Below are 16,413 nucleotides of genomic sequence, written 5' to 3'. Positions count from 1 at the left end.
AGACCTCCTAAGGCCAAGGTCATTGCTTTGCAAACTAGGATTTGATGGGTCTTTTTACTTTCCTGGTCAGAGGGGCAGGGGACTCCCAATCTCTGTTTGTGATTTAGGTACAAAATAGTAACTCTTGCTTTGACTAAGGGAGTCAGAGAAGGGAAAGGAGGGAGCAGCAGAGCAACATGGAGGAGAAGGTGACTGGACAGAAAATAAAGGAGGGAGAAGAGGAAAGACCGAAGACGATGGCATATCTGTGCCAGGAACAGGGGCTAGGTACTCAGCACACCCTTCCCACCGCCAGAAACCCCAAGAGGCCGGGCAGCCTGCTGCACGGAGCCGGACTCGAACCCGGTACTCCAACCGCTGCCCCTGGGAGCTGGGGTGTGGGGGCAGCAGCCTGGCTCAGCAGTTCTGACAAGACGGGAGTCTTCTCAGTGAGGATTTTCGGTCGGGGGAGGAAGTGACGCCCATTACATCTGTAAAGTCCACAAGGAGATTTCTCCGCGGTCCCACGCAGCCCCTCAGGGCGACACTGAGAAGGCAGCAATGATCGAAGAGAGGTTTCTTCCCCTCAGAGGATGAGAGTCGCACACACAGAGTAGTAGCCCAGGCAGTGCCCACACGTGTGCCCTGGGGCCTCCGGCTCCCAGCTTCCTGCCCTGCCCCCCCAAAGGCTAAGGAGGCCAGATGGGGCACAGCTTCCTCTCAGGATGAGCCGGCGAGACGCCCCGGTGCTTACCGGTTCCCTCCAAATCTGTCTGATAACTTAGGAGGAAATAGATCTTTCCGCCTCAGTAACAACAAAATTGGTCTTTGCATCTGTGAAAATTACGCTCTAGATGACGGCAATCCTGAACATTAATCAAGTATCAATCACTGACATGAGTGGAAAATAGAGCTGGAGTCTTTATTCAAGCCTTGTTGTGAGCAAAGCAAAGCGAGGGCTGATTGCGGAGGAAACCCTCTCACAGGTTTGAAACAGCACTGTGGAGTGCAAAGAGCATGAGCCTGACACCACTCCTAACTTCACTTGCTCCCTGGGCCTCAGTTTCCCCATTTGTAAAACAAGAGAAACGCTGTGGGCCCTCGGGTCACTGAAACTGAGTGAGAGGAGGCATGTTAAGTGTATATCCCACGCAGGCCCTACACAGAAGGAATGATTTTTTAAAAAATATTTTATTTACTTATTTGAGAACGCATGCGTGTGCACATGAGAGACCACAAGCAGGGGGGAGGAGCAGAGGGAGAAGCTGACTCCCCCGCTGAGTAGGGAGCCCAACCTGGCGGGGTGGGGAGGAGGGCGCTCAATCCGAGGACCCTGGGATCATGTCCTGAGCCCAGGGCAGATGCTTAGCCAACTGAGCCACCCAGGCGCCCTGGAGCAAAGATTTTTTAATGGCTCAGAATAACTGGGGAGATTAACCCTACTTTTCTTGCCAAATTTAGCTCAGAATGTATTTAACACGCGTGGCGTCCACACTAGCTGAACATTCTCTTTCAGTTCCCACTCTAGTTTCTGAGCTGTCTGGTCCGCACCAAAAGGGCTTCTTCTCTTCACCCGAGTGGCAATGCCCTTGCTCTTCCTTTGTCCTTGACCCAACATCTCAGACTCAGACCTTACCCCCTGGAAAGAGCCTTCCCGCCCCAAATACAAAACCTGAATCTAACAGTGAGGAAACGTCTGGCAAACCAAACTGAGGGACGTTTTACAAGATAATAGCTTGTAATCTTCACCAGGGTCAAGGCTGGGAGCCGAAGGCTGCAGGACCCTCCCCCCAAGCAAGGAGACAAAGGAACGTTGACAGCTAAACCCAAAACGTAATTCTGGATTTTTACCTTTTTCTTGGCTATACGGGAAGTTGGCAACATTTGAATAAGGTCTCTGTTAGTAACATTAGTTTCCTGATGTTGATAATTGTACTACAGTTACGTAAGAGAGTCTCTTTGATTTTAGGAAATACACATTGAAATATTTAGGGCTAAAAGGACATGATACTTGCAACTTACTCTCAAACAGTTCAAAAAACCTATAAACCACAATATATAAAAAACATATGAAAATGTGCATCTACACACATATATATGGGGGAGGGGGTTGAAGTATTTTTGCAACTTTCCTGTGAGTCTGAACTGTCCTTCCTCCCCACCAGACAAGCACTCCACAGTCAACCACACTGTCTCCCTTTCACTCTGTGAATGTCCTTGGAACGTAGTTTTTCACGTGGCTGGTGTGTAGGGATTTCTTTTGTCCTTCTCAGGCCACTGGACTCACAGGCAAATAAGGTTACTGTGGGAAGGGTCCTCAGAGACCACCTAATTCCAGCCCTTACAGGTGACGTGACCAGGTGCATGTTGTCCCTCAGCTGACTGGGCCCGAGCCAGCCCTGGATTCTGGGTCCTGATCCCCCTCCCAATGCTCTTTCTTCGACTCCACACTGTGTGACCCCACAGTGCATTCAGCCACAAAGGAGTGACAGCTGTGACAGGACATGGATCCCTCTGGCCTTGGGGGTAATGGATGGGGACCTGTCAAGAGGGGGTGAGGCCCTGGTGTCAGCATCCTCATCCTTTCCTGCAGAGGGATCATGGTATGAAAAATGTACGGCTCTAACCTAATCTGTTCCCAGGGCTCCAAGGAACACCTATATGCTAACGAGTCTCAAACTTGTCCCCCAACCCTGACCTCTGTCTGAAGTCCCCACTCTGTATCCAACATCCAACTCTTGCCCATTGAATGGGCACCTCTAATATAACCTGTGCGAAGCCAAAGGCTCCCCCTTCTCCCCTCCCCTGCTCTCGCTCATCTCAGTCCAGCCCCTCCATTCTCCCGGTTGCTCAGGCCAAGCCCTGAGGGTCAGCCCAGCCTCCCGTTCACTGGCCCTTCACAGCTATACCATCAGCCACATCACCCTGTTGGCCCCACCTTCCAAACAGACCCAGAATCGGCTTTTCCCCAGCACCACTGACACCAGCCCGATTCAGGCCATTGTGCTTTCTCCCCTCGCGCTTCCACGAGCACCTTCTGATGGGTTCCGTTCCCGCTCTTCCCTTTCCACGTGTGTGTCCCCCCCCCCCCCAGGGACGAGAGGGAGCTCAAAACCTCCCATGCACTTCTGCCTCACTCTGAATAAACCCTAGTCCTCACAAGGGTTTACCTGGTGGGCCTCCTGCATAGTCACGCCCCTTTATCACTGTTCCTCACCCTAGAAGCTCCAGGCACCCCAGCTCTGCTGCCCCAGGAGCGTGACCGGCCTGGCATGGCCCAGATTCAGCATCTTTCCCTGGCCGATCTCCCTGCCTGGAGTCCTGCTGCAAAGTATCCACGAAGCTCCGTCTCCAAGTTCACGCAGGACCGGCCTCAAGCCTCTTCAGACAGGCCTTCCCCGACTGGCTCATGGGAAACAGCACTCCCTGCCCCTCCCCACACTGACTTTCCTGATTTGTTTCCCCGTCTCTATCCCCCCATGGAGTTCCTAGAGGCGAGGGATCTGTTCAGTTCCCTTTGTATTCTAGCTACTGAGTGGCACCTAATAGGAGCTCAGTTCATGTTTGTTAAAGCAATGAGTGAATGCATTGTTAAGTTGAAGAAGCAAGGAGCAGAACAGTGTATGTAATACACACCCACTTATTAGAAAAGAAAAAGAAATGAACACATCTATGCTTGCCTAACTTTGGGAAGATTTAGCAGCTATGGCCTCTGGGAGGGTGAATGGGTCGCTGGGGGCAAGGGAGGAGGACTTGTCAGTGTAGACCCTCTTGGTAACTTCTGAATTTTTTTTTTTTAAAGATTTTATTTGTCAGAGAGAGAGAGAGAGAGACAAAGAGTGAGCACAAGCAAGGGGAGTGGCAGGCATAGGGAGAAGTGGACTCCCCACTGAGCAAGGAGCCCGATGTGGGGCTCGATCCCGGACCCTGAGATCATGGCCTGAGCTGAAGGCAGACGCTTCACCAAGTGAGCTACCCAGCTGTCCCCCTTCTGAATATTTTAATAGGTACATGTATTACTGACTTGATGAATTAAGATAATCATATAATAAATCACTATATTGTACACCTAAAGCGAATACGATGTTATATGTCAATTATATCTCAATAAATAAAGGCCACTGTAATTAAATCTACATTTCCCCTGGAATGTTATAAGGCACACTTCCACCAGTGTGAAAACACGTGTTATGGACATAAAATCGTCATATACGGATTCGGTCTGCACAGCACATCACTTTTTTTTTTTTTTTTACTCTAAAACTGGTGAAGTTTATCATAGTCAAGGCTAAACATGAGCTCTCGTGCCTACAGTTGGAGTTCTCAGAAACATCCCACACATGCACAGCCCCTGGAGACCTAAATAACAAGTAACTGAAAGGAAGACCAAGAAGGAAGAAACAAAGGCAAATTCGCTTTAAGGATTACTTGTGGTTAAAAAAATAAAAATAAAAAGTATGTCTAACCGAAGGCCCAGCCTGGGTGGGGGCCATGACTTTTCCAGGGCTGAGGGCCTCGTGACCCTCTGCTGTTCCTGGTAATGTCTTGGCCATCCACAGTCCTGATGAGAAACACAAAGAGACATTGCTTCTGTGAAAAGGGACAAGGGGCATTGGCGGAATGCTGGACCTTGACACCTGGGAGAGCAGCCCAGCTCTCTCGCCACCTGAGGGACTCTGGGCAAATCACCTGCATGACCTAAGCAGGTCTTGGGTCCCTCTACCATAGCGAGGGGGCTCAGAGGTTGGATCTGTCATCTTGGAGGACACTTTCCAGCTCTAACACTCCGTAGTTCTGTTTTGAGTAGACGTTGCCTATTGGACCACACAAATGGACGGGTGCTATGCTTTGAGATCCATGCAGACATGACACTGACATCACGGAACCCTCCTGCCAGACAGTGACCCAGCTGGGCGCCCTCCTGGCTACCTGAGCCTGAGCATGACTGAGCCAGAAAGCTAAGGCTCACCCTCCTGCTTTCAGAGGCTTCCTTGTCGAGCCTGGGGCTTTGGACCTTTGTGCCCTGTGTCTCTGCCAACTTTTATTAGCCAAGTAAAGTGCTCTGGAGAGCTGCTACACATGATCTGAGCAAAACAACCCAGAGCCAGGTGTGGACAGGGCTTCCTCTGTGTCCTCAGGGCTGGGCCCACCCCGGAGAGCAAGGAGCAGGTCAGGTGGTTTCGTGAGCCAGCGGGACAGACTCTTAAAGTAAACTTCCCTTTCCTGAAAGATGCTGGCAAGAAAAAAACTGTGAAAGGCCCTGAGTTGGGGAGGGGAACGGGCAGTGGGAGACAGAATTTGTGGATATCAATTCTCAAATTATCTGTAGGAGGTGAAGGAAGGAAATGGCAGGAATGCATGGGAACTGGCTTCTCCCTTTGAAATGCCCCTCACATTACTGTTTCCATTACTACAGTTGTTTTGTTAGCTATTTTAGAGTGAAACCAATGTTAAGATTGGTTTGCATTCCCTCTGCACATGCCAGTGAACTGGTGGAGAGATGTTTGGGAGTGTGTGGGCCTCCAGAGGGAATTCCCGGGGGGTCAAAGAGTTCTCTGTGAGTAGTCTTAGAAATCGAGTTTAGGGTGTGGTTACAGCATGGGGGAGTACGAAAGGGTGACGTGAAAATACTCTAAGTCAGACAAGAAGGAAAAAGAAAGTCTATCTCTCCAAAGGTGGATGATGCCTATGGTCTGATTTTTTTTTTTTAAGTTTTATTTATTTACGTAATCTCTATGCCCTCCGTGGGGCTCGAACTCACGACCCTGAGATGAAGCATTGCACTCTCCTCAGACTGAGCCAGCCAGGTTTGATTTTTTCCTCCTTTCTTTCTTTCTTTCTTTCTTTCTTTCTTTCTTTCTTTCTTTCTTTCTTTCTTTCTTTCCTTTCTCTCTCTCTCTCTTTTCTTTTCTTTCTTTTAAAGATTGTATTTATTTATTTGACAGAGACAGCCAGCGAGAGAGGGAACACAAGCAGGGGGAGTGGGAGAGGAAGAAGCAGGCTCCCAGTGGAGGAGCCTGATGTGGGGCTCGATCCCAGAACGCCAGGATCACGCCCTGAGCCGAAGGCAGACGCTTAACGGCTGCGCCACCCAGGTGCCCCCAGGTTTGATTTTCTTAACCAATATATTTAAGCCTAATTCTGCCCTTACTGTGAAAGCTCTCGGAGTTGTAGTCTTTGGAGGTGTCTTCTGGGGCCTGGGGGTGGGGTGGGGAGGAGGTGCACAGAGTAGTCACACCCAGAAAGGGCCATTAAAAGAGGCTATGGAAACCGGTTCCTGGGTGTTAAAGCAGATGCAAGACCGTATTTAGGCTGGTGGATTTAAATCGGGGGAGCTTCAGAATCCCTCTGCGGTAGGTCCTGTTCTTCTTTATTTCAAAAGCCCCAGAAACAATCTTAATTCAACCCGCTTCTCTACTGTTGTCCCCAAATCTGCTGCTCCCCAGGTCCAAGTGCCCTGCTGAGAACCACAGCTGGACCTGTTCTGAACACTTACGGCCAAAAATGAATCACCAGCCTGTGAAGTTTGTCCCTGCACTCTGACTCTAAAATCTTCCCGTACCTGTAACGGCTGAGCTTTGCAGGAATCTCCTCGGCCTTCAAATGGGAGAAATGGAGATTTACCCTTTTTTTTTTTTTCTGTTAAAGAGCATTCCAGAACTGTGTGTATAGACTGCGGGCACTTCAGGAAGAAGAGCAGGTTGCCAAGTCTGTCTTAACACCAAAGGAAGGTCACGTCCCATTTCCAGGCCAGGGCCTGCCCTCTGCTCTGTCACTCACCAGTTTGCATCTCAAGCAATGTTTTGTGAGCCTAAATGTTAACCCAGGTGCCTCTTTACAATTGCACTTTTTAAAATGTTACTTTTATCAATCACTTTCAAAATCTGTAAGCACCACCCCTCCCCAACCGCCCTGCCCTGCGCCCCCCCCCACCCCCAATGCTACTCCTCATAATAAGGTCTTAACTCTTTGAAAGTGGCTTGTCATTTTTCTCAGTTTGCCATTCAAAGCTTTCCATGATCTGGCTCCAGTATGATCTTCCAAACTGCCCCCTCTCATTCTCCTTGCAACCCATGCCTACTGCTTCAAGCCGCTGGCTGCCTCACTGTTTCATACTCTCCTCCTCGAGTGTTATAATAACTGCGTAGGATTGTATCGTTAGGACTGTGGATGCACCTTAACTATTCCCAATGGCTGACTCCTCCTCTCTGCATTTTGCCTGGAAGGGTACAAGGAATCTTCTAGACGGGCGGTTGTCAACTTTGGCCAGTCACTGGAATATGGGATTATGGGGAGTGGGAGGGTGGAGGGTGGTACATTTTTTTTTAACTGAGGTATAACATGCATATAGGAAAGAGCAAAAATCACAGCATGCCACCTGTTAACTTTGGGTGTACAAAACAGCCTCACGTGACGAGCACCCACATCAAAAACTGGAATGTTACCAACAGCCCGGAAAGGCTGGGGTAGAGGAGGCTTCTGAAAAATTCCCACTTTGGACCCCATCCTCTGAGATTCTTATTCCTAGATGTGAAGTAAAGCCCAGGAATTTACATTTTTAAGATTTTCCCCAGAGAAGTCTGGTTTCCCATGCACCACTAGGCTTGGAGAGCATGAATCTACCAAAGTTTTTCAAGTTGCCCCTCATGTGTCACCGTGGGGAACGGCGATTGAGACAGGGAACTGTCAGACTTGTCTCTCCCTTCAATCAGAGCCACTTGGATCTCTTTCTTAAACTGAGCCTCCAGTTTAAGAAAGGCCTTCTCTCTGTGGATAAAAACAACCCTTTCCTCCACAATTCTGAAAACTACCTATATCGGTCGGTTCAGGTGAGGAAGCAGAACTATAAGGATGGATACGGATGGATCTATATACGGATCAAGAAGGGTTATTTGACCTTTCACAGTAGGACTTGCTGGTTAAACAGCCCCTATAAGGCTGTTGTTTTTGTGTTTGATGCTGGAGCGTGAAGTCCGTAGGGCAGGTGGTTGGGAAGGAAAGACCTTGGTAGACCAAGAATAATCTGGAACCCCATGAGGATGGAGTAAAACTCTTGCTGCCTTTGACCTTGATAGTAGGGATATCCCCCAGAAGCCATGGAGCTAAGCACTCGCAGCTGGCCGTGTAATCAGAGAAGCCGGAGGGGGATCCAGGGAAAGGTGGGGTGACTGCAGGCGCGGCCGCTGCTACCCAGCAATGGGGTGAGCCAGCAGGGAGGCAACAACGCACGTACTGCTTCCCTTCTGTCCTCCAGCTCTCCCGAGAATCCCTCTGTGATCCAGTCCAATTAGGAACCCACAGGACAGGGAATTCTGGGAGATGTAGTTCAGCCCAGCCAGGATGACACAGGACGAAGCTGTCACCACCCGTCCGATCGCCGGTTCTCAAGCTTGGCTGCACACTGGAACCATGTGTGGTTTTAAGAACACAGATGCCCCGTCAGGATGTGGGAAAGCTTCCCAGGTCACCGTAATGTACAGTCCTGGCTAAGAACCACTGCCTGGCAACCTCAGGACTAGCCCCGACCTGGGGCTCAAGAAGATCAATTTTTCTGTCTTTTTGCCCCAGGAGGAGCATTAAAAAATCTGATTATTTTTTCAAAGGTTTTCTCATTATCCTGCCTTCCTGCATCGGTCTGTCCTCTCTCCGCGAACCGAGCCACAACCCTCCCGAGGTCCTCAGCACGCTGGCTGGACCGTGGACCAAGCCTCCTGGGTCTCTACCCTCCTGTGCCTAGTATATCAGGAGCACAGTGGGCAGACCCTGGGATCATCCTAATGCCAGCAAGCCCATCGCGAACTAAAGACTCGGAAATTTTCACTATTAAGCTTCTAAATAAAGCATCTCTTCCTCATAGGCATAGACAAATTAAATGATTATAATGCAGCTAAGCGATCAGTGAGCACTTAACCAACGTAATACAAGCAAGACTTCGTGAGCGTCAGGGCTGTGGGCTCGCAGGTGGTGGAGCCGCCACTGCTGGGTCATTCTCAAGGACGGCTGAAAGAGAGGGACGACATGGGCCACCGTAGGAAAAAAGCCAGAAAAGAGGTGTGGGCCAGAAAGAGCTCAGATTCAAGTTCCAGCAGGGAGGGGGCCTGGGGCCACTGCCTGCAGGGGGTCATAGAGAGCATCGGAAGAGAGGGATGCGAGAAAGAGCTGGGGGGGGGGGGTGTCCAAAAGCATAAGCGTGTCGGGCAGTAACTCTGTTCCAGGGAGTGGTTGTCGCAATTGTGGACTTGACCCATTGCTCTCCTTTTCCCATCCACAATGTGGTCATTTCTAATGAGGTCCGAAGTGTGAGACTGACACAATTGATCAAAATAAGGTCTTTGGGATTTCCTCTGGGTTTCTATTATTTGTGCTCTCCCCGTCCTCCCCATTATAGCAGACAGTGGACGCCTGCGGGGCCACCCCGTTCCATACTCTGTAAATAAGTTTAGAGAGAGAAACTTTCTGAGGAGCAATGACAGGAATCTTTCATACCATCTCTGTGAAGCTACCCTGGGGAAGGATTGGGTGGTGCTCCAGGATGTTCAGTGGCCTATGTTTACTGTGTAAGGTCGCCTTCTGTGCCCAAAATGGATTTGAAGCCTCCTGAGGGCAAGGCTGATCCTTGATCCCCCTTTATTGGGATCTCGGCGCCTAGGACAGGGCAGCAGGAAGGGTCCTGGACGCAGGGACCCAGAGTTCCATGTTCTAGTTATAGCTCTGTTCCTCAAAAGCGACTTGAATCCTCCCCGGCCTCAGTTTCCTCCTCTATAAAGTGGGAAGTACCTACGTCACGGGGTTATTGTGTAGTGCCCATGAGACAGCGTCTGGGGAAATACTTCCATGACTCCAGGAGTGTGGTCCAAGTGGGAGAAAATGTGGGAAGAGCTGGTACTTCTCAAGAACGAGCTGCTGGCTGCTCCCCTTGTGGAGGACAGGGAGGCACAGGGTGGCTGACCTAGGCTGCTCTGAGGAGATGCCCAGGGGTGGAAGCGAGGCGGAGGTGTCCCCGAGAGCCTACAGAGCAACAGCAGTCACTTCATCCCTGCACCTCTCTGGAGATCCCTGTGCAAGCTTTCTCACTGCAAGCTGGTTGTTGGCCTGGTTCCTTGTTTATTCATTCATCGTCTTCATCCAGTGTCTCCTGAGCAGCCACCATGTGCCGAGCACCGTGCCAGGGATTGTGAATTCAATGGCGAGCAAAAACAGATGAGGTCCCTGCCCTTCCTTACCAAACAGATTTGGACTCAGGCTTATGCACCGAGAAAGTTGGATAACTAGCTTCAGGCAGCTCTAGGGACGGATGGAAATGCTGTGTTTTAGTGGGAGCCTAGAGTTAGTTGACAAATATCAACATGTTGAGGTCAGATGTAATAAGAAGAAAAGGAAGAAAAGGTAGACTCCCACCAACCCCCCGTTGGATCTTCTCACTGTGTCCCAGTCTCAGGCTTCAAGAGTCCTACTCTTTATGACTTTACCCCCATTGAAGCTAGCTCTCACCTGACTTACTCGTGCTAAGGTGGTCAATGCTCTCGAGAAACTGCACTTAATAGGGGCAAAAGCCTCGAGGTAAAGGAATGATGCCCCTGCTGGACGGAGAGATGTGAGAGGTCACCCTAAAATCACACCAGAAGGGAGGTCGCTTCAGACTGGCACTTCCAGGGGCAGCGAGGTGGAGAAAGGTAGGGGCTCACGGCAGGGGTAAGTTCCCCTAAGCAAACCTTTATGGCCTTTAAAGATTTCCAAAGATCAGGGAGAAGGAAGAGCAGGAGCAGGTGTTGTCGGGGTCCCGGGTTTTGTTCAGGGAAGGCGGGTTTGCAGGTGCTTATACCATTACCAAAGGAACTGACTAGATAATTCGCTACATTAAAAAAAGGAAAAAAGGGGAAAAAGGAAAGACCATAGGATTTTCAGTAGCCAGGACCCAGAAAAAGCTCCACCACCAGGCTCATAGTTCCAACCAAGCTGCCAGACAACCCCACTGGTGAATTTCCAGCTGGATTTATAACTTTTCTCTCAGCAAGAAAACAAAGACATATTTTAAGACGACCTCCCCTCACAACCCAAGCCAAAGACTGTAGGTAATATGAACCCCAAATGGACTCATTAAAATAGAAGTTTCTATTGTAAAATAAAGCATAGACACTCAAAACCACACAAAGCAAATGCACTGGGAAAGATAAGAAGGCAAGCGCCCCAGTAAGCACCGGCCAGGTCAGGGGAGAGGACTGTGCCGCCCTCCCAGAGGCCCCTCCACGCACTCGTCCCAACTGCAGCCCACCCCCCGGCCCCCAGAAGCAGCCACACTCCTAACTTATACTCTTCAGCTCCTGCTTATTTATGGTATCATCACCCAACTGTGTGTCCTGAGACGCTGTAGGCCAGTCCCATCCATATTTTAGATGTCCTTTATGTTTCTTTTAAGTGACCACCAGTTCTCCCTCCATCTATGCCTCTTCCTTGCAAATTATCTGTTGGAAGTCTCAGACTACCAAACCTGCCTTTTTCCACTGTCTGGATTTTGCCTTGGTGCAGGCCAACACGTCCAAGTGCTACTCATTCTTAATGCAAATAATCACCTGCTTGAGAAAAACCCCGTATGCAAGGCATGTTCTCAAGGAGGGCACCCTCCCTCCCCCCGTAATCACTTTCTCACAATAGAGGTAATGAGACAGGAGGAGAATGGGATCTGAGGGAGCTCTCTGTGGAACTACTGATTTATGACTTTTTTTTTTTTTTAAACAATTGGAAGTGACTGGGGAATGCTTCTCTTTAATGCCTTCCAATATAGTTTGGAATGGGGTTTGACATCGCACTATGCCCCAGGGCCCACGGTTGTATACTGTTAAGTTTTATCAAAGATGATTGCATAATAGGAGCCTGGATGTAGCAAAAACCGAAGGAATCTCGACCACTAACCAGACTCACCAAATGTAATAAATATAAATGACAGATGAAGGGAAGATGAGATCTGGCCATTTACTTACGGTTTGGAGCAAGAAAAGTTACACTTAAAAAAAGTTCTTCCTTTCTCTAATCTCAGAAGACAGTCCCACAAACATAATTAGCATTTCAAAAGGCTTTATCAAATATTGACTTAATACAGAGTGCATCCACTTAGTGGTGACCTCGAGACCCCCCTAATAAGTTGAGGACCCTAAATTACACACTCCAGGGCTCTGACATCCCAAAAGGGACAAAAGAACTGAGCACTCTTGTACTAGGAGACAAGAGGTTTTATAACACTTAAACACGTGTGAGGGACGCCTGGGTGGCTCAGTCGGTGAAGCGTCTGCCTTCGGCTCAGGTCTGATCTCAGGGTCCTGGGATCGAGTCCTGCATCGGGCTCCTTGCTCAGCGGGGAGCTGCTTCTCCCTCTGCCTGCTGCTCCCCCTGCTTGTGTGTGCACGTGCTCACACAGTAAATGAATATAAATGAAATCTTTAAAAGAAAAAAAAATTAAACACGTGTGGGGTCCGTTTTGATTTGCACAGAAAGAAAAAACTCCAAAACTGATGGGTACAGCAAAAAATTCAAAACCTGAGGCTCTCGTCAAATTCAATAGGCTCCTGACCTTTATTATGGCAGTAGTTGCATAAAGCCATGGAAGGGCCCTGAAAGACGTCAGAGGGGAATAAAAGAAATCAGGCAGAGGCCTGAACTGACCACATTCTGGTTCTCTGTTCGTATTTCTTTCCTTGGTTCTCCCGGGGGGGTTTTTATCCGTGAAGGAGATCAGGATTGTGTGTCCTCCTCCCTGTTAACAGTGGGGAGAATGCGGGACGGGAAGGAGCAGGGAGGAAAATAGAATCAGGAGAAGAACACAAGGCACAGTGGACAGGCAGACCCAAGTCTTTCCTGGGCTCAGGGATTTTTCAAATCTGCTTGCAAGACTGGGTTCCTGCTCTTCGAGTGAAGATGGTAAGTGAGTTGCAATTCGGTAAGTTTTTTTACAACGCGCTAGCGTATTTCCAGTGATGACAACGTGTGTGTTTAAAACTCTACAACTAAATTAATTTGAATTCACTTTCACTGAAAAGGCAGATATGATTCAGAAGCTTTTTTCTTCGTCTTAGTGCCTGTCCTAGGCTACCTTTCTGAAAGATCTGATACTCCCTGGAATTCCTTCCTGTCTGGGCTCTGCGACCCTGTCATGCTGGGGCTCAAGTCTAACGGCTTGTCTTCCCAGCTGCTCCCGCTGCTCCTTTGGGCCCATCTCTGGCTCACTAGGAATCACACAGAGTTCTTCCTCAAACTCTTCTCTTGTCCCTGTCCTCCACCCCAAACCCCATCATGGACTCCTAGCTTCTCAAGATTTCCAACCTCAGCCTCTAAGAGCCACCCAGTGTGTGACCTTCCCGAAAGGCAGGCTGAGCTGGGGCGCAGCGGGGATGTCCCAAGGCAGACCAGAACTTGGAAATGGGGTTAAATCTACCATGGTTTCCATGCTTCTGTTAGCTCACTTCTCATGCTGGGCTGGGCTCAGTCTAAGCATGTTATGTGCGTTATGGCCTTTAAACTTCACACTGCCTCTCCAAGAAAGCATGGTCATAGCTATTTTCTACACAGGAGACTTCAGCCAGCAGAGGGCAGGAACTAGGCGAGGCAGAGCTGAACTGCGAACCCACCTCCAGGCCCTGCTCTGAACCAGGAGACTGAGTCCTCGTGTTTCTGGACATCAGAAGGACTCAAGAGCTTCGGGGTTTGCCTTCGGGGGACCAGAGGGAGGACAGATCAGTGGTTCCAGGTTCCAGCTCTGCCACCCCTGTCAGGCAGCCATGGGAGAGGGTCCAGCCCTGCCTGTAGCCAGGCACCCCCACTGACCACCCAGCCTCCCCATGAGGGTCCGCCACTGAAGGCAGGTATGAGGCCTTTGCCTTGTGCCTCCCATGCTTCCCAGGCTGGTACGTAACAGGGCTTCCAGGCACCAGGGCCTGGGCATTCCTTTTTGGCAAACTGTGCATCAGTTCACAGGAAACCACTTTACTGACTAAACATTTGAACTCTATGCCTGTCAAAGAAAGTTCGGGATCTGGGAGACATGGGGAAGAGGCAGAGACATGCATGCTCTTGAGCCATCATGCTCAAAGGTCGGGGTCTTCGAACCTTCCCTGAGCCCTTTTAAAGTCTTCTCGAATACCACCTCCTTACGTCATAGACTCAGGTTCCACACCACCAACTACTGCACGGAAATGAAATAACTGGTGGTCTTCTAGTTTGTTTTTAATTTTTTTCCTATCGAGTATCTAGTTTTGTCAGTCAGGTCTGGAGCATAAGGGGGTGAAGATGAATGTTGAAACTGGCCATCGGAGGTTCATTTACTCATCCTGTCTTTCTTGCTCAATGGGAGTCAGTCCTGAGATGTTAGGCGTGGGGCTCAGGTTCAGCCAGACAGACCGGCTGGGTCAGGGCCTGGCACCACCAGGCCAAGGCCGCCATGTTGGGGAGTAACCACTCCAGAGGACCCTATCCTTAGCTAGGGGGTGTGTGTGCTAGAGTGACTTACCCTGTGTGGATGGTTGTGGTAGAAAGTGGGATGTACACAGAGACCCAGAAAAAGCTCACAGCAGTGAAACTGCCCTCAGGATCTCACACCACAGGTGCCTGTCTACACATCCAGCCCTGTTCCTCGGCCTGGAACACAGAGAGTTAAAAATGAAACGACCCTGGCAACAGAAACCTACTAATCCATGGCGATTTAATAAATAACCAGGGTTTACTAGGCCTTATTAAAATACACATGTGGTGTATTTTCTTATCCTCTGATGCTCACCTCTTCACTTGGCAGAACCTGCTGGGGGCAGCTGGAGCAATCTCACCAAGTTTGCTGTGTGTGCACGTCAATTTGATTCCCCCCAGAAAGATAAAAATCAGTAAAGTGAGTAAGTTACAATTAAAGTATGTCACTGAACGCACAGACAACGTGAACAGGCTGAGGAGGACTTGTCCTGAGGCCGCCAGTCACTTCTGAGTTAAAAGACTTTTCTTCCCCCTCTTCCCTTGCTTGCTCTACCGTATGTGACGCTGTGGTCAATCAACACGCCTCCTCTTACTTCTTGAAATTCCCTCCTCTTTTTGGCTTTCATCACGCTATCCATGTGCCAGGCTCCCCTCCCGGCTCTCCCTAACTGTTAATCTGTCCGTCCGTCTGTCCGTCCATCCATCCATCCATCCATCCGACAGTTAATGACAAGCACTGGAAAAAATGACAAAGTATATTTATGTCTGGTTTTGCAGTACAAAAATGTTTATATATATTATTTCATGAATTTCTCGCTCCAACCATGTGAAGTGGCCGTTGGTACCCCCATGTTACAGACGAGGAAACAGGCCCCGAGAGGACCTGTGATTTATTTACACCATTACAACCAGCAGGTGGCAGAGTTTGAACACGAATTCAGCTTTCCATCCCAGTTAAGAATTCACAATGGCGCTCTCCTACAAACCGGTCAACCATCATTTCTTCACTAGTCTCACTGTTCCGAATTAAATGTTATGATCCAGTAGATACATATTAATTGAAATAGTGCTAGGCTTTGGGGGATCAAAGACTGGGTCCCTGCCCTCCTGCAGTTTGTGGCCTAGTGGGGGAGATAAACATTAATCATATGTTCACACAATAAACACTTGTTTTTGAGGTGTAAGAGACTGCTTACTTAGTTAAGGAAATCAGAGAAGTCTTCCAGGAGGAAGTAATCATTAAGATGCATTTTGAGGGATAAGTAAAGAGTTAGCTTTGGGAAGCGGACAGGAAGAAAAAAAATCATATATAGAGAAGGAAAAGCATGTGCAAGGGCCCTGTGGCGGGAAGACTCAATGTGCTGAAACGCAGAAGGTCAGCTTGATTGGCACATAAAGAGTGAAAGGGGGCCTGGCACAGGATGTAGTTCAGACCATGCAAGACTTCACAGCCATGATAATGATTTACTTTTAGCTTAAAAGCAATGGCAAGCCACAGGTCAAGAGAATGATATGATTAACTTTGATCTTTGATTCTGACTTTGGCGTGCAGAATGGATTGTAGAGGAGCAAGAGTGGAAGCACGGAAAACAGCTGGAAGGCTTTTGCATTTGTCCAGGTGATACGTGATGACAGCCTGGACCAGGGTGGTAGTGGTGGAAATGAAGAGAAGAATCCCACAGAGGCCCCCTGCTCTCCTCAAGCCCATTTTCTCCCTAAACCCTGTCACCAGAGTGTGCTCACGAGTTTGCAGCACATGGAAGCTTGTCCACACTGCGGGGCTCCGCTGGAGTCTCCTCTTCCAGGAAGCCTTCTCCAGACAATGCCAGTCCTCCAAGATCTTTCAGAAGCTCTGTCTACCTTCTGCACTGTCCATTCTCACACCTGATTCTCCTCTATGGCTTGGCTGCTCTCCGGTCCATTCCTGGAGGTGGCTTCATTTGTCTTGTTGTCTTGCTTTCTCCCTTTGGAAAGTAAATGCTT

The 16,413-nt window shown here is 49.2% G+C and overlaps 1 protein-coding gene across 7 annotated transcripts in view; it reads right to left on the bottom strand.

Annotated features, from left to right (window-relative positions):
- The window catches only part of ATXN7L1 (ataxin 7 like 1), a 229,113-nt gene that overhangs the window by 107,528 nt on the left and 105,172 nt on the right, over positions 1 to 16,413 (bottom strand). Inside the window, exon 4 of one of the 7 annotated variants that reach the window (XM_026503823.3) lies at positions 7,310 to 16,394. The exons of the other annotated variants lie outside the window; for them this stretch is intronic. Coding sequence (XP_026359608.1) covers positions 16,309 to 16,394 — 86 coding nt within the window. The 3' untranslated portion in view covers positions 7,310 to 16,308. Of the gene's footprint in view, positions 1 to 7,309; positions 16,395 to 16,413 lie in introns of those variants that run through there. 7 annotated transcript variants of the gene reach the window in all.

This window comes from Ursus arctos, unplaced genomic scaffold (genome assembly GCF_023065955.2).
Source record: "Ursus arctos isolate Adak ecotype North America unplaced genomic scaffold, UrsArc2.0 scaffold_3, whole genome shotgun sequence".
NCBI classification, from domain to species: Eukaryota; Metazoa; Chordata; class Mammalia; order Carnivora; family Ursidae; genus Ursus; species Ursus arctos.
This window is presented reverse-complemented; position numbering and strand designations above follow the sequence as displayed.